A 25,057-nucleotide genomic window follows, 5' to 3' on the forward strand; every position below is an offset into this window, starting at 1 on the left:
ATGGTTGTGTGATGTGTGATGAACCCAACGCCTGCACCCGTGAGTATGTTGTATGATGTATGATGACCCAACGCCTGCTCCCGTGAGGTATGTTGTGTGATGTATGACGAACCCAACGCCTGCTCCCGTGAGTATGTTGTATGGCGATGTGCGAACCCAACGCCTGCTTCCGTGAGGTGTGGCGATGGGCGATGTACCCAACGCCTGCTCCCGTGAGTATGTTGTGTGATGTATAATGGACCCAACGCCTGCTCCCGTGGGTATGTTGTATGATGTACCCAACGCCTGCTCCCGGTGGCGGTATGATGTATGATGAACCAACGCCTGGTCCCGTGAGTATGTTGGATGACGTAGGCGATGGACCCAACGCCTGCTCCCGTGAGTATGTTGTATGATGTATGATGAACCCAACGCCCGCTCCCATGAGTATGATGTATGAGCCCAACGCCTGCTCCCGTGAGTATGTTGTGGCGATGTGTGATGAACCCAACGCCTGCTCCTGTGAGTATTATGGTTATGTGAAGTGCGATGAACCCAAGTTGGTCCAGTGAGTATGTTGTGAGATGTATGATGAACCCAACGCCTGCTCTCTTAGTATGTTGCACGATGTATGATGAACCCAACGCCGCTCCCGTGAGTATGTTGTATGATGTGTGATGAACCCAACGCCTGCTCCTCGTGAGTATGTTGTGATGAAGTATGATGAACCCAACGCTTGGTCCAGTGAGTATGTTGTATGGCTGTATGATGGACCCAACGCCTGCTCCCGTGAGTATGTTGTATGATGGACCCAACGCCTGCTCCCGTGAGTATGTTGTATGATGTATGATGAACCCAACGCCTGCTCCCGTGAGTGGCGTTGTATGATGTATGATGAACCCAACGCCTGCTCCCGTGAGTATGTTATGATGTATGATGAACCCAACGTTCCCGTGAGTATGTTGTAATGTATGATGAACCCAACCGCCGCCCTGTGAGTATGTGTTTGATGTATGATGAACCAACGCCTGCTCCCGTGAGTATGTTGTATGATGTATGATGAACCCAACGCCGCTCCCGTGGTAGAGTATGTTGCGTGATGTGGCGATAAACCAACGCCTGCTCCTGTGAGTATGTGGTATGAAGTATGATGAATCCAACGCTTGGTCCCGTGAGTATGTTGGCGATGTATGATGAACCTAACGCTCCTCCCTGCGTATGATGATGTATATGAACCAACGCCTGCACCCGTGAGTATGTTGTATGATGTATGATGAACCCAACGCCTGCTCCCGTGAGTATGTTGTATGATGGGCCCAACGCCTGCTCGTGAGTGCGTTGTATGATGTGATGAACCCAACGCCTGCTCCCTGTGGAGTATGTTGTATGATGTATGATGAACCCAACGCCTGCTCCCGTGAGTATGTTGTATGATGGATGATGAACCCAACGCCTGCTCCCGTGAGTATGTTGTATGATGTATGATGAACCCAACGCCTGCTCCCGTGAGTATGTTGTATGATGTGGGATGAACCGAAGCCTGCTCCCGTGAGTATGTTGTATGATTATATGAAGAACCCAACGCCTGCTCTCGTGAGTATGTTGTGGCGATGTATGATGAACCCAACGCCTGCTCCCGTGAGTATGTTGTATGATGTATGATGAACCTAACGCCTGCTCCCGTGAGTATGTGCAGGCGATGTATGATGAACCCAACGCCTGCTCCCGTGAGTATGTTGTGCGATGTATGGATGAACCCAACGCCTGCACCCGTGAGTATGTTGTAGGCGATATGACCCAACGCCTGCTCCGTGAGATGTTGTGTGATGTATGATGAACCCAACGCCTGCACCCGTGAGTATGTTAGGCGATGTATGATGAACCCAACGCCTGCTTCCGTGAGTATGTTGTGGAGGATGTATGATGTACCCAACGCCTGCTCGTGAGTATGTTGCATGATGTATGATGGACCCAACGCCTGCTCCCGTGAGTATGTTGTATGATGTATGATACAACGCCTGCTCCTGCGTTGTATGATGTATGATGAACCCAACTTGCCTCCCGTGAGTATGGTATATGTATGATGAACCCAAGCCTGGTCCTGAGTATGTTTATGATGTATGGTGGACCCAACGCCTGCCCCGTGAGATGTTGTGATGTATGATGAACCCAACGCCTGCCCCGTGAGTATGTTGTGGCGATGTATGATGAACCAAACGCCTGCCCCGTGAGTATGTTGGGTGAAGTATGATGAATCCAACGCTTGGTCCCGTGAGTATGTTGTATGATGTATGATGAACCCAACGCCTGCTCCCTGAGTATGCTGCATGATGTGATGAACCCAACGCCTGCACCCGTGAGTATGTGTATGCGATGTATGATGAACCCAACGCCTGCTCCCGTGAGTATGTTGTGGGATGTATGATGAACCCAACGCCTGCTCCCGTGAGTATGTTGTATGATGGAACCCAACGCCTGCACCCGTGAGTATGTTGTATGATGTATGATGGACCCAACGCCTGGTCCCGTGAGTATGTTGTATGATGTATGGACCAACGTGCTGCTCCAGTGAGTATGTTGTATGATGTATGATGAACCCAACGCCTGCTTCCGTGGTATGTTGGGTGATGTATGATGTACCCAACGCCTGCTCTCGTGATGTTGGGTGATGTATGATGGACCCAACGCCTGCTCCCGTGAGTATGTTGTATGATGTATGATGTACCCAACGCCTGCCCGTTGTATGATGGTTATGAACCCAACTTCTGCTCCCGTGAGTATGTTGTGTGATGTATGATGAACCCAACGCCTGGTCCCGTGAGTATGTTGTATGATGTATGATGGACCCAACGCCTGCTCCGCGGAGTATGTTGTATGATGTATGATGAACCCAACGCCTGCCCCGTGAGTATGATGTATGATGAGCCCAACGCCTGCCCGTGAGTATGTTGTGTGAAGTATGATGAACCTAACGCTTGGTCCCGTGAGTATGTTGTATGATGTATGATGAACCCAACGCCTCGGTATGTTGCATGATGGACCCAACGCCTGCTCCCGTGAGTATGTTGTATGATGGACCCAACGCCTGCCCGTGAGTATGTGATGATGTATGATGACAACGCTGCCCGTGAGTATGTTGTATGATGTATGATGAACCCAACGCCTGCTCCGTGGTATGGTATGATGTTGATGAACCTGTCGTGGTATGTTGTATGATGTACGATAGACCCGCCTGCTCCCGTGAGTAGTTGTATGATGTATGATGAACAACGCCTGCTCCCGTGATAAGTTGTATGATGTATGATGAACCAACGCCTGCTCCCGTGATATTTGTATGATGTATGATGAACCAACGCCTGCTCCCGTGAGTATGTTGTATGATGTATGATGAACCCAACGCCTGCACCCGTGGTATGTTGTATGATGTATGATGGACCTACTGCTCCGTGAGTATGTTGTATGATGGAATAACGCCTGCTCTCGTGGTATTTTGTATGATGTATGATGAACCCAGCGCCTGCTCCGTGAGTATGTTTTATATGATATGGACCCAACGCCTGCTCCCGTGAGTATGTTGTGATGATGTATGATGAACCCAACGCCTGCTCCGTGGTATGTTGTATGATGGGCCCAGCCTGCTCCGTTGTATTTGTGATGTATGATGACCTTTCCCGTAGTATGTTGTATGATGTAAGACAACGCCTGCTCCCGTGAGTATGTTGTATGATGTATGATGAACCCAACGCCTGCTCCCGTGAGTATGTTGTTGATGTATGATAGACAACGCCTGCTCCGTGGTATGTTGTATGATGTATGATGAACCCAACGCCTGCTCCCGTGAGTATGTTGTATGATGTATGATAGACAACGCCTGCTCCGTGAGTATGTTATGATGTATGATAGACAACGCCTGCACCCGTGGTATGTTGTATGATGTATGATGAACCAACGCCTGCTCCCGTGGTATGTTGTATGATGGGCCCAACGCCTGCTCTCGTGAGTATTTTGTATGATGTATGATGAACCAACGCCTGCTCCCGTGAGTATGTTGTATGATGTATGATGACCCAACTGCTCCGTGAGTATGTTGTATGATGTATATGACAACGCCTGCTCCGTGAATATTTGTTGATGTATGATGACAACGCCTGCACCGTGATATGTTGTATGATGTATGATGAACAACGCCTGCTCCGTAGTATGTTGTATGATGTATGATGAACCAACGCTGCTCCGTGAGTATGTTGTATGATGTATGATGGACCCAACGCCTGCTCCCGTGATATGTTGTATGATGTATGATGAACCCAACGCCTGCTCCCGTGAGTATGTTGTATGATGTATGATGACAACGCCTGCACCCGTGAGTATGTTGTATGATGTATGATGAACCCAACGCCTGCTCCCGTGAGTATATTGTATGATGGGCCCAACGCCTGCTCTAGTGAGTATTTTGTATGATGTATGATGGACCCAACGCCTGCTCCGTGGTATGTTGTATGGTGTATGATGAACCCAACGCCTGTTCCCGTGGGTATGTTGTATGATGTATGATGAACCCAACGCCTGCTCGGTATATGCGTGGTATGATGAACCCAACGCCTGCGTAGGTATATTTTGTATGATGTATGATGGACCCAACGCCTGCTCCCGTGAGTATGTTGTATGATGTATGACGGACCCAACGCCTGCTCCGTGAGTATGTTGTATGATGTATGATGAACCAACGCCTGCTTCCGTGAGTATGTTGTGGCGATGTGCGATGTACCCAACGCCTGCTCCGTAGGGTTGTATGATGTATGATGGACCAACGCCTGCTCCCGTGAGTATGTTGTATGATGTATGATGTACCCAACGCCTGCTCCCTGTATTATGCGATGTATGAACCCAACGCCTGCTCCCGTGAGTATGTTGGGCGATGTATGATGTACCCAACGCCTGCTCCTGTATTGTGGCGATGGAGAACCCAACTTCTGCTTCCGTGAGTATGTTGTATGATGTATGATGAACCCAACGCCTGGTCCTGTATGTTGTATGATGTATGATGGACCCAACGCCTGCTCCCGTGAGTATGTTGTATGAGGTATGATGAACCCAACGCCTGCTCCCGTGAGTATGATGTATGATGGCCCAACGCCTGCTCCTGTGAGTATGTTGTATGATGTATGATGAACCCAACGCCTGCTCCGTGAGTATGTTGTATGAAAGTATGATGAACCCAACGCTTGGTCCCGTGAGTATGTTGTATGATGTATGATGAACCCAACGCCTGCTCCCTGAGTATGTTGCATGATGGACCCAACGCCTGCTCCCGTGAGTATGTTGTATGATGGACCCGCGGTGAGTTTGTTGTGGCGATGGACCCAACGCCTGCTCCCGTGAGTATGTTGGGCGATGTATGATGAACCCAACGCCTGCTCCCGTGAGTATGTTGTATGATGTATGATGAACCCAACGCCTGCTCCCGGAGTGTTGTATGATGTATGATGAACCCAACGCCTGCTCCCGTGAGTATGTTGTATGATGTATGATGAACCCAACGCCTGCCCTGAGTATGTTGTATGATGTCGATGAACCCAACGCCTGCTCTCGTGAGTATGTTGTATGATGTATGATGAACCCAACGCCTGCTCCGGTGAGTATGTTGTATGATGTATGATGAACCCAACGCCTGGTCCCCCTAAATATGTTGTATTGAAATGGACACAGTATATCGTGTTAATATTGTGGATGGTATAGTGAGAATTGTGGTGTACTGTGTAAGTATTGTGTACTGTGGGTGTATCGTGGATGGATAAGGTGTAATGTGTGAGTATCGTGGATGGATAAGGTGTACTGTGTGAGTATCGTGGGTGGATAAGGTGTACTGTGAGTATCGTGGGTGATAAGGTGTACTGTGTGAGTATCGTGGGTGGATAAGGGTACTGTGTGAGTATCGTGGGTGGATATGTAATGTGTGAGTATCGTGATTGATAAGGTACTGTGTGAGTATCGTGGGGGATAAGGTGTACTGTGTGAGTATCGGGTGGATTGTAATGTGAGATCGGTGGATAAGGTGTACTGTGTGAGTATCGGGTGGATAAGGTGTACTGGAGTATCGTGGGTGGATAAGGTGTACTTGTGAGTATCGGGTGGATATGTACTGTGTGAGTATCGTGGTGGATATGTGTACTGTGGAGTATCGGGTAGATAAGGTAACTGTGAGTATCGTGGGTGATATGTTGTGAGTATCGTGGATGGATAAGGTGTACTGTGTCAGTATCGTGGTGGATAAGGTAATTGTGTGAGTATCGTGGTGGATAAGGTGTACAGTGTGAGTATCGTGGGTGGATAAGGTGTACTGTGTGAGTATCGTGGTGGATAAGGTGTACTGTGTGAGTATCGTGATGGATAAGGTGTACTGGTGAGTATCGTGGAAGGATAAGGTGTACTGTGAGTATCGTGGGTGGATAAGGTGTACTGTGCGAGTATCGTGGTGGATAAGGTGTACTGTGTGAGTATCGTGGTGGATAAGGTGTACTGTGTGAGTATCGTGTGTGGATAAGGTGTACTGTGTGAGTATCGTGTGGATAAGTACCGTGAGTATCGTGGATATGTGTACTGTGAGTATCGTGGTGGATAAGGTACTGTGTGAGTATCGTGGGTGGATATGTGTACTGTGAGTATCGTGTGGATAAGGTGTACTGTGCGAGTATCGTGGGATAATGTGTACTGTGAGTATCGTGTGTGGATAAGGTACTGTGTGAGTATCGTGGGTGGATAAGGTGTACTGTGTGAGTATCGTGGGTGGATAAGGTGTACCGGCGAGTATCGTGGGTGTATAAGGTGTACTGTGAGTATCGTGGTGTATAAGGTGTGCTGTGTGAGTACCGTGGGTGGATAAGTGTACTTGTGAGTATCGTGGGTGATAAGGTGTACTGTGTGAGTATCGTGGGTGTATTAGGTGTACTGTGAGTATCGTGTGTGGATAAGGTGTACTGTGTACTGTATCGGGTGGATAAGGTGTACTGTGAGTATCGTGGGTGGATAAGGTGTACTGGTGAGTATCGTGGGTGGATAAGGTGTACTGTGCGAGTATCGTGGATGTATTAGGTGTACTGTGTGAGTATCGTGTGTGGATAGGTGTACTGTGCAGTATCGTGGGTGTATTAGGTTGCTGTGTGGTATCGTGTATGGATAGGTGTACTGTGTAGTATCGTGGTGGATAAGGTGTACTGTGTGAGTATCGTGGGTGTATAAGGTGTACTGTGTGAGTATCGTGGGTGATAGGTGTACTGTGTAGTATCGTGTGTGGATAAGTGTACTGTGTACTGTATCGTGGGTGGATAAGGTTGTGCTGTGTGAGTATCGTGGGTGGATAAGGTGTACTTGTGAGTATCGTGGGTGGATAAGGTTCTGTGAGTATCGTGGTGTATAAGGTTTACTGTGTGAGTATCGTGGGTGTATTAGTGTACTGTGTGAGTATCGTGGTGTATTAGTGTACTGTGTAGTATCGTGTGTGGATAAGGTGTACTGTGTATGTATTGGGTGGATAAGGTGTACTGTGTAGTATCGTGGTGGATAAGGTGTACTGTGCAGTATCGTGGGTGTTTATTGTGCTATTAGTATCGTGGATAATAGGTGTACTGTGAGTATCGTGTGGATAGGTGTACTGTGAGTATCGTGGGTGGATAAGGTGTAGTGTGTGAGTATCGTGGGTGGATAAGGTGTACTGTGCGAGTATCGTGGGTGTATTAGGTGTACTGTGTGAGTATCGTGTGTGGATAAGGTGTACTGTGTACTGTAGCGTGGGTGGATAAGGTGTACTGTGTGAGTATCGTGGGTGGATAAGGTTTAAGGCCCAGTGCAGATATAACATACCCTGTACGTTTAGTCAGGTACCCATACACAGCTGGGTCGACTGAGGGTGACCCCGAGCCCCAACCACCAACCCACCCTTAGGACAGCAAGAGACAAGAGCTGTAACCACACTTTTTTTTTCAGTAGTTCCTCTCTAAAAAGAAAAACAAAATCGAACAGTTACCATTATTTTATCCCAAACTTTTTTTTTCCATATATAAAAAAGTAGTCCGCGGGTTACAATAAAAATGGGACCTGTAACTGCTGCTGTAATGAACTGAGCGCAAAATACAGGTAAACTTTTTTTTTCATCAATCCTGTATATCGCGTTATGAGTTTATACACACGCGCGCGCCCGCACACCTGTAACTAATGGGTTTCCAGGGCTGGAACAGTAAGAAGATAATGGAACCCCATTTGAGAGAGTCAATGGGTTCTGGGATATCGGGTAGGGGGGGGTGGTGGTTGGGGGTGGTTGGGGGTTGCTGTGCATATATAACGAGAGAGAGAGAGAGAGAGAGAGAGAAATTTAGACAGACAGACAGACAGACACACACACACTTCTCGCATCCAATCTATAGGAACCCGTAAAAAAAAATAAAAATCAGTACAACATTTCAGCTTACGGTTGTATGTGTCCGTGTTTAATTGAGACACAACTCAACAGAATAGGACCTCTGACCTCCTCACAGAAAATCGCGTACCAACCTGAATAGAGAAGGAGGAGCCGGTGAAGCAACAGTACACATCCCAGTCACATTCTGGTGAGGTTGTTGCTGCTGAGTGGAGAGCACGGAGGTAGGAAGAGGGAGGGAGGGAGGGAGGGAGGGAGGGAGAGGGAGAGGGAAATAGATTAACCAACCTTTCACTACCAACTACAATCAATTCAGGTTTCCGGTCGTATTAATCAAAACAGACAACAACAATTCAGGTCTTGGGTTTAATTTTGGTTGCCTCATTCACCAATTTTTTCCCACCATTCAATACTGTTAACTGCTTCCTTCCTTTCATTCGTTTATTATATTCTATGATCCCCCTTTCCATATCTTTATCGGTCTCTCTCTCTCTATCTCCTCTTTTTATCGTATTCCTTCTAGGTGTTTTTATCCAGTATTTTTGTCATTTAAGTTTGAGTGTCTCGCCTAATCTATTTTTTGGGGGTCTAATTATAAAGTTTTACGGGGTCTTTCTGTACCACCTTATAAAACTTCTTCCTTCTGTTCCCTTTGTCCCTCTTTTTCCTTCCCACTTTTGTCCCTCTTTTTTCCTTCCCACTTTTGTCCCTCTTTTTTCCTTCCCACTTGTGTCCCTCTTTTTTCCTTCCCACTTTTGTCCCTCTTTTTTCCTTCCCACTTTTGTCCCTCTTTTTTCCTTCCCACTTTTGTCCCTCTTTTTTCCTTCCCACTTTTGTCCCCCTTTTTTCCTTCCCACTTTCCTGCGTTTCTATTTTTTTTTAATTTTTCTTCATTTAACATTGATCTTACTTCATAATATCCTCGATTTAACACTTTTTTTTCATATATCTCTTCTCTTTTTTCATAGTTTCCTTCATTTCACACTTTTTTTCTTTTTTCGCGTCGCTGTGTTTTCTTTCCATTCATTACGTCACGTCTTGGTACAGGTGTGTGGGTGTCTTATTAGCCTCCTCAACACCTGTACTGTACACACCTTTTTTATGACTGTCTCCAATGATCACTGTCTGTCTGTGTGTCTGTCTCATCCCCGCCTTCAGGTGTACATAAAGGTTTAGGTCAGGTCAGGTCAGGTTAGGTTAGGTTAACTTTACACACAGGAGATATACGAGTACTTTAGCGCAGGCGTAGAATATAATAGTCTGGAGAAAACAACCCGTCCGAGTTTATACCTGTCATGGCGTCCGGAGGTTTCCATTTTTAGGCATCATCGTGTTTTCAGTGTGTTCATGAATTACCCCCAGTCACGTGAGGATGCCATGGACACCAGGTTGAATGTGGCACTAACTGTCTCCTCTTACCATACACCTATATTTACAAACATACACACACGCACATATACGCCCACACACACACACACACACACGCACGAACATATACACACACACACACATATATATATATATATATATATATATATATATATATATATATATATATATATATATATATATATATATATATATATATATATATACACAAACTCACTCTCTCTCTCTCTCTCTGACACAGCCACAGAATCGTACCCAACTCTGTCATAAAAATATTTAATTATCACCGTCGCAGAAGTTACTATTGACAAATGAAATAAATGAAATGGGTGATTTGCCTTGATTATAGACAGCCCAATGACCGGAAGCGCCCGCTTTATACGCCTCTCCTCCCCCTGTAATTTTATTAACACACACACACACACACACACAATATATATATATATATATATATATATATATATATATATATATATATATATATATATATATATATATATATATATATATATATATATATATATATATATATATATATATATATATATATATATATATATATATATATATATATATATATATATATATATATATATATATATATATATATATATATATTTATTTATATATTTCAATTATTATTTCATTGTAATTTCAAGTGATGTTCAAAGCTAAGGTAATTGGCATCATGTTAAAGCTAGGGTAGTTGGCATCATGTTAAAGCTACGGTAGTTGGCATCATGTTAAAGGTAAGGTAATTGATATCATGTTAAAGCTAAGGTAAATGGCATCATGTTAATGTAGGTCGTTGTGCTGGTTCATATAGGTCTTGTTATCATATGAAGGTGGAATTATGCAGATACTTCTGAACACAAAGGCTGATGATATTGACAGCGGTGATGTTATGTATAGATTAAGCTACAGCTACAACAACAAATAATAATAATAACAATACAAACAACAATAACGTTACAATACTAATAGTGATAACAATAAAAAACAATTGTTTGCTGAATGTTAAAAAAAAACATATACTGTATATATAAATAAAACATATATATATTTTTTGTTACATGAAAAATCAAGAGAAATTTTAAAGTCTTCTGAAAATTGTATAACGAAACAGAATTATAAATGTTGTAAACTATTTTTATGTGTTGTAAAAAAATATAAAATAAATGTAAATTCAAACAAAACGTAGAATTTAATATGAAATACCATGTTGGTTTAAGGGGCGTAAAAAGCCTAAACAAACTGTAATTTTTCGTAAACACAAACCTTAAAAAAAATTCAAAACACCTATAAAATAAAATAAAATACTTAATATCTTCCAAGGCAAAACAAATTAAAAACAGCAAAAACCAACAAAAGAAAAAAAATAAACCACAAAAATAAAAAAAATATAAAAATTCTTATATAGTAAACGAGGAAAACAGCGAAAAATGACCAACCAACCACGTCAATAAACCTTCATTAGATACACAAGAGTCAATTCCGGTGACTTATGGCATCTGAGGTAATTTCCTTATCAGGTATATTATGTATGAGTTACGGTAAATACATGCATAGGTAAGACGCCTCTGTATTGTGTAAGGTAAAAGACACTGGTGGTAGGTATTATTAAGTTTAGTTGATGAGAGGCGGCGTCAAAATTGAGTGAGACGAGTAAAATGGTGACACACACACACACACACACACACACACACACACACACACACACACACACACACACACACACACACAATACACAGTAGGGTCGTTAACAAAACACGCAACACAACGAATTTAATAAAGTGAAAAATGACACGTTGAACGACACTAGTTTATATAAGTGGTAAAACATGTGAGCCTGATGAAATAATATAATACTGTGGCCCGCTGTAGGTCAAGTGGCCCCCCTCCCCCTCCTCTCCTAAATTAGCCCCTAACCAAACTTAATCTAACCCTCTTCTCCTAAATTAGCCCCCAACCTAACTTAACTTAACCCTCCATAATAAGCCCCCAACCTAACTTAACCTAACCCTCCTCTTCTAAATTAGTCCCCAACCTAACTTAACCTAGCCCTCCTCTTGGCCCCAACCCCTGCTTAACTTCAACCCTCCTCTCTCTAAGTGGCCCCCAACCTAACCCAACTAACCCTCCTCTCTAAATTAGAGGCCCAACCTAACCAACCTAACCCTCCTCTCCTAAGTGGCCCCTAACCCTAACTTAACCTAACCCTCCTCTCCTAGAACAGCCCCCAACCTAACCTTAACCCCTCCTCTTCTCTGGTGGTCCTCCAGCCTAGCCAACAACCCTCCATAATAAGCCCCAGCCACAACCAACCTATTATCACACTCCTAGAAAATTAATTCCCCAACAAGAAACTTAACCAACCCTCCTCCAATAGGTCCCCACAACCCTAACCAACCTAACCTCCTCTCCCTAAATTATTTAACCTAAACACTTCTTATCCTCTCTAAATTATTTAACCTAACCAACCTAATCCTCCACTCTCCTTAAGTGTCCCCCAACCTAACCTTGCTCTCCTAAATTAGCCCCAACCTAACCTTCGCCCTCCTCTCCTAAATTAGCTTTAACCTAACTTAACCTGCCTCCTCTCCTACATTAGCCCCCCAACCCCTGCCTTAACCTCCTCTCCTAAATTAGCCCCCAACCTAACTTAACCTAACCCTCCTCTCCTAAATTAGTTCCCAACCTAACTTAACCTAACCCTCCTCTCCTAAATTAGCCCCTAACCAAACTTAACCTAACCCTCCTCTCCTAAATTAGTCCCCAACCTAACTTAACTTAACCCTCCTCTCCTAAATTAGCCCCCAACCTAACTTAACTTAACCCTCCTCTCCTAAATTAGCCCCCAAACTAACTTAACCTAACCCTCCTCTCCTAAATTAGCCCCCAACCTAACTTAACTTAACCCTCCTCTCCTAAATTAGCCCCCAACCTAACTTAACTTAACCCTCCTCTCCTAAATTAGTCCTACAACACAACCTCACAAACTAACCTGACTCCACATAGCTGTTAGCATTGTGGTACTACAAGTTTTAACCCAACCTGACTCAACCTAACAATCTAACCTAACCTAACCTAATCTAACCTCACCTAACCTAACCTAATATAACCTCACCTAACCTAACCTCACCTAACCTAACAAAAGGATGGTTATATTATGGTAAAGTTAGATTAGGTCCAGTCTGTCCGTGTGTGCGTTTACCCAGTTCTCCAGCACAGATATATGGAGAGCCAGAACTGAGTTAACAGCCGGTCTTTTAATAAACCAATATTGACAAATCTGAATTATCCGGTAAATGATGCTGGAAATTTGCTGGAAAAACGACAATTTATGGACTAAAAAATTTCGTTAACCAATTTTTTGTCATCTCAAATTTTTCGATTACTTAAAAAAATTATTGCACATTTATTTATTTAATATTTTTTTTAAGGAAAATTTAAGGGTATTTTATTTTACTGGTATAGATCTTTAACCCTTCATAAAATTGTCAAGACGTTTACAAAAGAGGACCATCATCCTCTCCGAGTGCCAGTGTGTGTGTGTAGCTCCCCAGAAGAAGTTTGAAGACATTCCATTGGGCAGTGTTGAAGAAAAGAGAAAACGTATAGACAGACATTCAGACAGACAGACAGACATTCAGACAGACAGACAGACAGATAGACAGACAGACAGACAGTTATTCTTATATCAGATTTATGGACGCGGCTGGGATAATAATTAAGTTCCTAAACTGGCAGATGGCAGACAGGAGGAGGAGGAAGCAGAAGAAATAGAAGAGCAGGAGGAGAGGGGGGAGAAGTAGGAGGAGAAGTAGGAGAGGAGGAGGGAGGGAGGGAGGTTAGGGAGGGAGGGAGGGAGGGAGGGAGGAGGGAGGGAAAATTAAAATCCTCAAAAGTTCACCTCACAGTTGACATGCGTGTTAGAATCTGAAGTGAATCAGTTGAAGCGTCGTCGAAATGTCGTACAGATGTAATGAACCCCGAACCACCAAAACAATGAACACCTGAAACAACACAATGAACCATGAACCATCAAATCAATAACCCTAAACCATGAAAACAATGATCCCCGAACCCTCAATACAATGAACCCTAAACCATGAAAACAATGATCCCCGAACCCTCAATACAATGAACCCTAAACCATGAAAACAATGATCCCCGAACCCTCAATACAATGAACCCTAAACCATGAAAACAATGATCCCCGAACCCTCAATACAATGAACCCTAAACCATGAAAACAATGATCCCCGAACCCTCAATACAATGAACCCTAAACCATGAAAACAATGATCCCCGAACCCTCAATACAATGAACCCTAAACCATGAAAACAATGATCCCCGAACCCTCAATACAATGAACCCTAAACCATGAAAACAATGAACAACGATCCACCAAAATAATGAACCCTGATCTAACACAATGAACCATGAACCACCAAAACAATGAATCCCAAACCAGTCAATACGAAAGAGAGAAGAAAAAAAATTATTATCTTGGGTCCGTCTTTATTTTTGTGTGGATGGAGGTGGATCAAGCGATGCAGAAAGCTCAAAGAAAATGGAACGCGGGAGGAGAGAGAATGGAAGAGGAAAATGGTGGAAGATAAGTGTGGAAAGTGACGGGAGAGGAGAGAGAAAGAGAGATAAAAAGCGAGAGTGACAAATGTAGAAAGAGACAGAAGAGGAAATGGAGAGAGAGAGAGAGAGAGAGAGAGAGAGAGAGAGAGAGAGAGAGAGAGAGAGAGAGAGAGAGAGAGAGAGAGCTAAACACCAACAAAAGAATTAGTTCCCAAAATTACTCCCAGAAGGCCACCACACCATTTTTAAGACAGTGTAGGTTAGGTTAGGTTAGGTTAGATCATCCAGAAACAACAAACTCACTTAATAATAATAATAATAATAATAATAATAATAATAATAATAATAATAATAATAATAATAAAACAATTCGATACTATGCCATAATAATCCAAAGAATGAAATATATATCCCGTTTATATTATGTATATTCGAGTATAAATATATATATATATATATATATATATATATATATATATATATATATATATATATATATATATATATATATATATATATATAAACGTCATACAGTATTGAGATATTCCTTCAACAACGACTCTCTCTCTCTCTCTCTCTCTCTCCAAACACATAAATAGGCAGCGAGTGTGAGGATGACACCAAAAATCATGGTTTACACTGTGTGATTTCGAGGTATACAAGTATCAAATTTCTGGCAAGTCCGCTCAGGCGTTGTGGAGATATTGTCCGGAAATGAAGTTCCCCGGAGCGTAAAAATCTAAAATCGCTGGTGGATTCGTTCTAGCGCAAACAGAAAAAAACACCCCCCCCCCCCAAAAAAAAGTCGGGGATACACACACACACACACACACATAAATATATATTGTATATACACAAATCCATATAAACACACCACACACAAGTACATACACGAATATAGACATAAATTCCTAGTCACACAAGTACACATGCATAAATATATTCACACACGTATATATATTTACACATACATACTCACACAAATATACACATACACACGCGTATATTCATATATTTATACATACACACATAAACACACACACACACACACACACACACACATATATATATATATAAATACAAACACGTGTAAATTTTTGGATTGGATTGTTTAAATTTGACTAGTATCTGGCATCTACTTCCGGGTCACATAAACGAATGGTTTATATCAATCACCGTTGCTTTTCATCATCACATATTAAATCTGAATCACAAAATGGATAAAATCACCCCTGAACACAAAGAAAAGTCTAACAAAAACATTAAAATTCTAAATCCTTCTCACCTAATTATCCTCAAGTACTAACATGTCCAGGGAATTTTGTTCACAACTGTACTCCTTATTGGTTGCTCTGTGGGTCAAGACGTTAATGTAAATGAGCTGCTTGCGTGTAAGGGGTCATCACTCCCGGTGGTTATTGGTACAGAAGTTCACCTGAGCGGGGGGGTATATACCTGCATCTCCCGAACCCAGGTGAGTGTCTGTATATTATTGAGTTATGGGGTCAACTCGTAACTTCACACCTGACCTGACACCAGTGATTTCTGGCCTCCTAGACACACTATTAACGTCTCCTGTACACACATGGACATACTATTGGTGACTCTTACACACACACACACACACACACACACACACACACACACACGCATTATTAATTTCTCCTGTACACAAACACTCACTATTGATGTCTCCTATACACTGATTGAGACACTGTTGACGTATTCTACACAAAACAGACTCAATAGTAACGTCTCCTACACACATATAGACTAAAAAAACAAAAAACACCTGTGGATCCCTAAATTAACACCTTAATTAAAACATACCTTACTGAACTAGTGTACCTGTGCTGTATGACCGCGTCTCTCTCTCTCTCTCTCTCTCTCTCTCTCTCTCTCTCTCTCTCTCTCCACCAGTACACGGACACCCCCAAATGTTCGCTATTATAGGGTAGAGTATCACCATGTTATCTCCCCACCAGCCAACTCAGAGGATGAAAAACACGAAGACAAACATTTTTTTTTCGGGGTATTTTAGCGACAAGACGACGGGACGTTCATGCTACAGCGGAGTAATTTGGTGGAGGTAACGACCGTCTCACTCCTCTACCTTCCCGCCTCACGTGACCGTAAAATATTTCCTCCTCTTCGTCCTTGAGGAAGACATCACGGGAAGAGGGACATAGGAGTGGCTGTGTGCTTTCTCTTCTTGCGTCCGTTTGTCCGTGTGTCCTTGTGTCCGTGCATCCTTGCGTTCGTGTGTTTGTGTCCGTGTGTCTGTGTCCGTGTGTCCTTGTGTCCGTGCATCCTAGCGTTCTTGTGTCTGTGTCCCGTATGTCCTTGTGTCCGTGCATCCTAGCGTCCGTGCCTCACCCTAACCTTTGTTTTTACATCTCTGTCCCTGTAGCAACATCTGTAAAACAGCTGTCCTAAATCTTACCAATTCATGAAACAACTCTAACACCTACGATACTTACAGTATAACACCAACGATACTTATAACACCTACGATACTTATAATACCTCTACTAACACCTGTAACACAAGTAAGACACGCAACATCAGTAAGACGACCTTCAAAATATGTTCCTCCTCAACACTCGTAACGACAACTTTTCGTCCTGGGTACGACACAGACCTCCTGAGACCAGCGACCCATGAAAGCCCACCAGCCACTCTCAGCACAGATTCTGAAATGTTCTTAGGGTAAAATTTCCTCGTAACTGGAGATGTTTGAACGCATCCTAAGTGGCTAACTTTAAGCTGAAGCACTAAAATTACGTCTAGAATGGCATAAAAAATTACAATAAGGTTCTATCTCACCAGTTAGGAGACAAAGTTAACGTACATAATCTTGGTGAATCGGAAGACCCGGTCATCTCCCTCCTTGAGACTCTGATGATCACGTTATCTCAGCTAAACTCCTCCATTCTTTCCTTGTCCACCTCACTACCACCGACCCATGACCACCCACCACCCAGACTATGTCATGGTGGCAGCCTCTCTGGAAAAGTCTTATGATCCACTTTTAATCACGTTATCTCGACTACACTCTGTCAAACTCCTCCCATCCTCCTGCCGCCACGCCAACTTGTGCCATCTGCTGGGGGAAATCTTGTCTGTCGGGGCTCGAAATTAGATCAACATTGGAAACGCTGACATGTCACCGCTTGCTGGTGGTGCCGGCCTGTGTGGAAAATCTCCTTCTCCTGACTGGGAAATGCTGAGACCGTCAAGTGGAGTGAAATTCCCAACGATGACAGGTTTCTCTCACTCTGCATCCCTCTGATCCTCGCCTGATGGAGGGGGAAACACTGCGACGATTTGAATGAAATTTTGCAGCGTCGAGTCACACAGTGTTAGAGGAGACGGAAAGTTTTACACGAGCCATTTCCGTTTTTTTTCCTTCTTCTTCTTCTTCTTCTTATCTTGTTGACTCTTTTGTTGGATTTTTCTACTTGTTGTTTGAGCAGTTTACGATCGCTGTCTACTACTCGTCTTGTACAACTCTTCCCTGTTATTTCTTTCCTTCCTTGTGGTATCTGAGGCCCTTGATCCACCTCACACAGAAGTAGGAAATGAGTCAAAGATACGTGTGTTTCCCGTATGACCTCCCATGAACATAAGGTAAATATAGTGGGTTTTTTCTCGCTTTTATTTTACCACCTCTCACACTTTGGCCCAATATATGCGGTATTGTAAATGAACGTAATTATGGCTGCATTAAAACGATAATTTGTTTCATTTACAGTATGGATATTTGAGACACACACACACACACACTTTCCCCCACTGTTTATTTCCCGAAGCTCACTGTGTCTCTCTTACTACAACCTGTAACGCATTATTTCTCTCCCAGAGCCAAAATATTATATCTCTTACTTATTTCTCATCTCTTCCTCACAGCCAATAATATACATCTCCCATCTCTCCTCTACAGCCTGCAACAGGACGTACTACGGGAGGGTGGGGTCGACCTACACCCTGCAGGTCTCGAAGCCCAACAGAGGAACACTGCCTCACTTCTGTCAGCTGACCTTCACGGCGGCTGGAGACATGTACGGTGAACTGGTGCAGCTCAGCATCGACAAGTTCAGTCTGGGCAGGTGAATGAAGCATCTTTTGTCCTCAAGATTGATTGATTGATTGATTGATTGATTGATTGATTACCTTAAGATGTTTGTGCAAGATTTTTATTTAATTATGCAAGTCTTTAGTCAAAGACGAATCGGTGCAGGATATTTCAACCTAAAATATTTCGATTTATTATATTTTAGTCAAAGATGTTTAGTTTGTTGTAGGCCCCGTGGTGTGTGTGTGTGTGTGTGTGTGTGTGTGTGTGTGTGTGTGTGTGTGTGTGTGTGTGTGTGTGTAAAACCTTAAAAAAATATATATTCTTCAAACTCTCACACCTCTATCACTCCTCCTTTAAATACTCCCAAAACCAAGACTAAATCCCAAAATGAAATAGTATAAACGGTTCTTTTTACCCGGGAATATCCCCCGTAATACCCGCGAGTGCTATGTATTACCGGGATTTTTAGAGGCATGAGTGCGGGGAGAATATTTACCTGAGTAGTGTGAGAAGCCCGCCAAAAAACATAAACAAACCAGGGGCACTCAAGAGGTTCCCGCGCACCGGCAGTAGTAGTAGTAGCGGTACCCAGAAGGCTCTCAGCTGATGGCTCCCGCTAGATGAGAATGTGATGATCGGAGGTTTTTGAGCTGAGAGAATTTCAAAATGTTTTATAGAATTATTTACACTTTATCTTATCTGGTATTAGTCATTATTTATTTATTTTCATATTTTATTTGATTTACAATATTTTTTTTTGTCTGTTTATTAGTGTTTATTTGACGTTCAATCTTAATTTTTATAATTTTTTTTGGAGGAGGGGGGCATTTCGATCAATTAATTATTCTTAGTATTAGTTAATTACAGCCCCCGGGCGAGTGGGCGATATATTTTCAGGCGATTTATATATTTCCTCGCCAGATCGCAGAGTAGAAGGACCAGACCTCGGTCTTACTTTTTTACCTCTTGAAATTTCCGTCTGTAGGTCGTCAATACTTCAATTAAGGGATTTGAGGTCTAAGAGCGAGACCTTTGTAGTGGTGAAGGTGTTGAGGCGATAGTGGTGAAGGTGTTGAGGCGATAGTGGTGAAGGTGTTGAGGCGGGTGGTGAAGGTGTTGATAGTGGTGAAGGTGTTGAGGCGATAGTGGTGATGAGGCGATAGTGGTGAAGGTGTTGAGGCGATAGTGGTGAAGGTGTTGAGGCGATAGTGATGAAAGTGTTGAGGCGATAGTGGTGAAGGTGTTGAGGCGATAGTGGTGAAGGTGTTGAGGCGATATAACACTTGTTCCACTTTTTTTTACTTCGAATTATCTCCCTTCAGAAACACTTTACTTACATAAGTGTAAATTCTAACATGAAAATCACTAATATTTGTAAATTAATCCTACGTAAAACACATAACAGACAGTACCTTTGTTTTCTTCAGTGATTATTATCAAGAATAACATTAAACAAATATAAAAAAAAAATTAAAAAAATCGTAGCAAACTTTGAGCACAAAATTCTATGACTCTCACCACAGGAGTGACGCCATCAGAGGAGTCATCACCACCAGCTTACATAAAGACTCACAGTAATTACTAAAACAGGTAAATTTGCACCACTATACTCACAGGTGAAAATTTCGTCCCAACTAAATAAAAAGCAAAATAAATAAATAAATAAATAAATAAATACACTAAAAAATAGAGTAATATATTACCATGCGAAGAAATAGGCTAAAAAAAAACCCGAGACAGTTTCATTCTTAGGCATCTATCTGTCCATGACAACTGAACGACAGGTGAGCAGCGGCCACACCTGAGACCAGCCACCCCCCCCCCCTCTCAGTCCGCTGGTTTAAAGATTGATTATTTTTTAATCGAAATTTACAATATATTACTAGGGAATAATTTTGTAACAGTGATTTATTAATGTTATTATTTTTTTTATTAATCAAGGTAATGTTATGACAATTAAAATAAAATGTACAGTGTAAGTAATCAATTAAAAGACTCATTCTAGATAGCCACTTCTGTACTGATGCCTCGAATGACGTCACAGCCACCCAGTCTCGGACCAATAAGGCGAGAGTTTTTATTTTGAATAAGTAATTATGTATTGTACGAATTTATTATATTTGATACTCGTAGTGAAAATAATTGATATCAAATATACAACCAATGAGCGTCACTTAGAGAGTAATTAACCCCTGGAGTTGTCCTTTAACCAGAAAAATATGAAGTTATTAGATACTTAACATACTTAACATATAAATTACTCACTTATAAGCTACTTAACTAATACCTTAATAGAGTTGCCATTTACCTTGTAGTAGTCCTGTCCACCTGAAAATATAAGAAAAGATATCATAGAAACGTTATATGATTCATTATATAAACAAAGACACAGACATAGAGACACACAGACATAGAGACACACAGACATAGAGACACACAGACATATAGAGACACACAGACATAGAGACACACAGACATATAGACACACAGACATAGAGACACACAGACATATAGACACACAGACATATAGACACACAGACATATAGACACACAGACATAGAGACACACAGACATAGAGACACACAGACATATAGACACACAGACATAGAGACACACAGACATATAGACACACAGACATATAGAGACACAGACATATAGAGACACACAGACATATAGACACACAGACATATAGAGACACACAGACATAGAGACACAGACATAGAGACACACAGACATATAGACACACAGACATATAGACACACAGACATATAGAGACACACAGACATACAGACACACAGACATACAGACACACAGACATAGAGACACACAGACATATAGACACACAGACATAGAGACACACACAGACAAGAGACACACACAGACATGAGACACACAGACATATGAGACACACAGACATAGAGACACACAGACATACAGACACACAGACAGCAGACACACAGACATGTAGACACACAGACATACAGACACACACAGACATGAGACACACAGACATGAGAGACACACAGACATAGAGACACACAGACATGAGAGACACACAGACATACAGACACACAGACATGAGACACACAGACATATAGGGAACACACAGACATAGAGACACACAGACATAGAGACACACAGACATAGGGACACACAGACATAGAGACACACAGACATAAGACACACAGACATAGAGAGACACACAGACATAGAGACACACACACAGACATAGGAACACACAGACATAGAGACACACAGACAAGAGACACACAGACATAGAGACACAGACATATAAACACACAGACATAGAAGACACAGACATAGAGACACACGGACATATAGAGACACACAGACATAGAGACAACAGACATAGAGACACACAGACATAGAGACACACAGACATAGAGACACACACAGACATGAGACACACAGACAGACACACAGACAGGAACACACAGACATATAGAGACACACAGACATGAGACACAGACATATAGACACACACAGACAAGAGCACAGACATAGAGACACACAGACATAGGGGACACACAGACATAGAGACACACAGACATAGAGACACACAGACAAGAGACACACAGACATGAGAGACACACAGACATATGAAGACACACAGACATAGAGACACACAGACATAGAGACACACAGACAGAGACACACAGACATGAGACACACAGACATGTAGACACACAGACATAGAGACACACAGACATAGAACACGAGAACCACAGACATAGAGACACACAGACATAGGGACACACAGACATAGAGACACACAGACATATGAGACACACAGACATAGAGACACAGACACAAGACACACAGACACAGGCACAGACATGGACACACAGACATAGAGACACACAGACCTTAGAGACACACAGACAGAGACACACACAGACATAGAGACACACAGACATAGAGACACACAGACATAGAGACACACAGACATAGAGCACACAGACATATAGAGATACAGACATAGACACACAGACATAGACACACAGACATAGGAGACACACAGACATAAGAACATGAAGACACACAGACATAGAGACACACACAGACATAGAGACACACAGACATGAGACACACAGACATGAAGACACACAGACATATAGAGAGACACACAGACATGAGACACACAGACATAGAGACACACAGACATAGAAGCCCAGACATGAGACACACAGACAGAGACACACAGACATATAGAGACACACAGACATAGAGAGACACACAGACATAGGAACACAGAATAGAGACACACAGACATAGAGACACACAGACATAGAGACACACAGACATATAGAGACACACAGACATATAGAGACACACAGACAGAGACAGACATATAGAGACACACAGACATAGAGACACACAGACATAGAGACACACAGACATAGAGACACAGACATAGACACACAGACATATAGAGACACACAGACATATAGAGACACACAGACATAGAGACACACAGACATAGAGACACACAGACATAGAACACAGACATAAGACACACAGACATAGAGACACACAGACATATAGAGACACACAGACATAGAGACACACAGACATAGAGACACACAGACATAGAGACACACAGACATGAGACACACAGACATAGAGACACACAGACATATGAGACACACAGACATAGAGACACACAGACATAGAGACACACAGACATGGGGACACACAGACATAGAGACACACAGACAGAGACACACACGACATAGCACAGACATGAGAGACACAGACATAGAGACACACACAGCATAGAGACACACAGACATAAAGACACACAGACATAGAGACACACAGACATATAGAGAGACACAGACATATAGAGACACACAGACAGAGACACACAGACATATAGAACAGAACATAGAGACACAGAACATAGAGACACACAGACATAGAGACACACAGACATAGACACACAGACATATAGAGACACACACAGACATATAAGAGACACACAGACATAGAGACACACAGACATAGAGACACACAGAGATATGAGAGACACACAGACATAGAGACACACAGACATAGAGAGACACACAGACATAGACACACAGACATAGAACACACACAGACCATAGAGACACACACAGACATAGAGACACACAGACATAGAGACACACAGACATATAGAGAACACAGACATAGAGACACACAGACATATAGAGACACAGACATAGAGACACACAGACATAGAACACACAGACATATGAGACACACAGACATAAGAGACACACAGACATGAGAGACACACAGACATAGAGACACACACAGACATATAGAGACACAGACATAGAGACACACAGACATGAGAGACACACAGACATAGAGACACACAGACATATAGACACACAGACAGAGACACACAGACATATAGAGACACACACAGACATATAGAGACACACACAGACATAGAGACACACAGACATAGAGACACACAGACAGAGAGACACACAGACATAGAGACACACAGACATAGAGACACACAGACATAGAGACACACAGACATGAGAGACACACAGACATAGAGAGACACACAGACATATAGAGACACACAGACATAGAGACACAGACTATAGAGACACACAGACATAGAGACACACAGACATATAGACACGAACATGAGACACACAGACATAGAGAGACACAGACATATAGAGACACACACACAGACATAGAGAGACACACAGACATAGGAGACACACACAGACATGAGAGACACAGACAAGACACAGACATAGAGACACACAGACATAGAGACACACAGACATAGAGACACACAGACATAGAGACACACAGACATAGAGACACACACAGACATGAGAGACACACAGACATGGAGACACACAGACATAGACACACACAATGAAGAGACACACAGACATATGAGACACAGAACATATAGAGACACACAATGTAGAGACACACAGACATAGAGACACACAGACATAGAGACACACAGACAAGACACACAGACATATAGAGACACACACAAACATAGAGACACACAGACATGAGAGACACAGACATGAGACCACAGACATATAGACAACAGACATAGACACACAGACATATAGAGACACACAGACATATAGACACACAGACATATAGACACACACAGACATATAGACACACACAGACATATAGACACAGACATAGAGACACACACAGACATAGAGACACACAGACATAGAGACACACAGACATAGACACACAGACAGAGAGAACACACAGACATAGACACACAGACATAGAGACACACAGACATAGAGACACACAGACATAGAGACACACAGACATAGAGACACACAGACATAAATAAAAAAAACTATTATATAAGATAAATTATATAACATAAATATACCAAATAAACCTAATATACTGTATATAGAAACATATTGATCATACTCAAAGTTATACTAGCAGGATATAGTTAAGAGGTCGTGCCAGTTCTCGAAGGCTACAATAAAATACTTTACTAGGCAGAGTTTTTCGGACTCCGCAGTAAAATGTTTATGGAAGTAACGTCAGGCGAGCCTTCGTCTGCATTTCG

General features: G+C 42.4%; 1 protein-coding gene across 1 annotated transcript in view; it reads left to right on the forward strand.

Moving 5' to 3' along the window:
• The first annotated feature begins 5,373 nt into the window (after positions 1-5,373).
• LOC121867857 overlaps positions 5,374-25,057 on the forward strand; it is a 63,622-nt gene continuing 43,938 nt past the window's right edge. Inside the window, exons 1-2 of the mRNA XM_042367982.1 lie at positions 5,374-5,401; positions 18,322-18,487. Coding sequence (XP_042223916.1) covers positions 5,374-5,401; positions 18,322-18,487 — 194 coding nt within the window. The remainder of the gene's footprint in view (positions 5,402-18,321; positions 18,488-25,057) is intronic.

The sequence above is a fragment of the Homarus americanus genome, unplaced genomic scaffold, assembly GCF_018991925.1.
Source record: "Homarus americanus isolate GMGI-L3 unplaced genomic scaffold, GMGI_Hamer_2.0 scaffold37032, whole genome shotgun sequence".
NCBI classification, from domain to species: Eukaryota; Metazoa; Arthropoda; class Malacostraca; order Decapoda; family Nephropidae; genus Homarus; species Homarus americanus.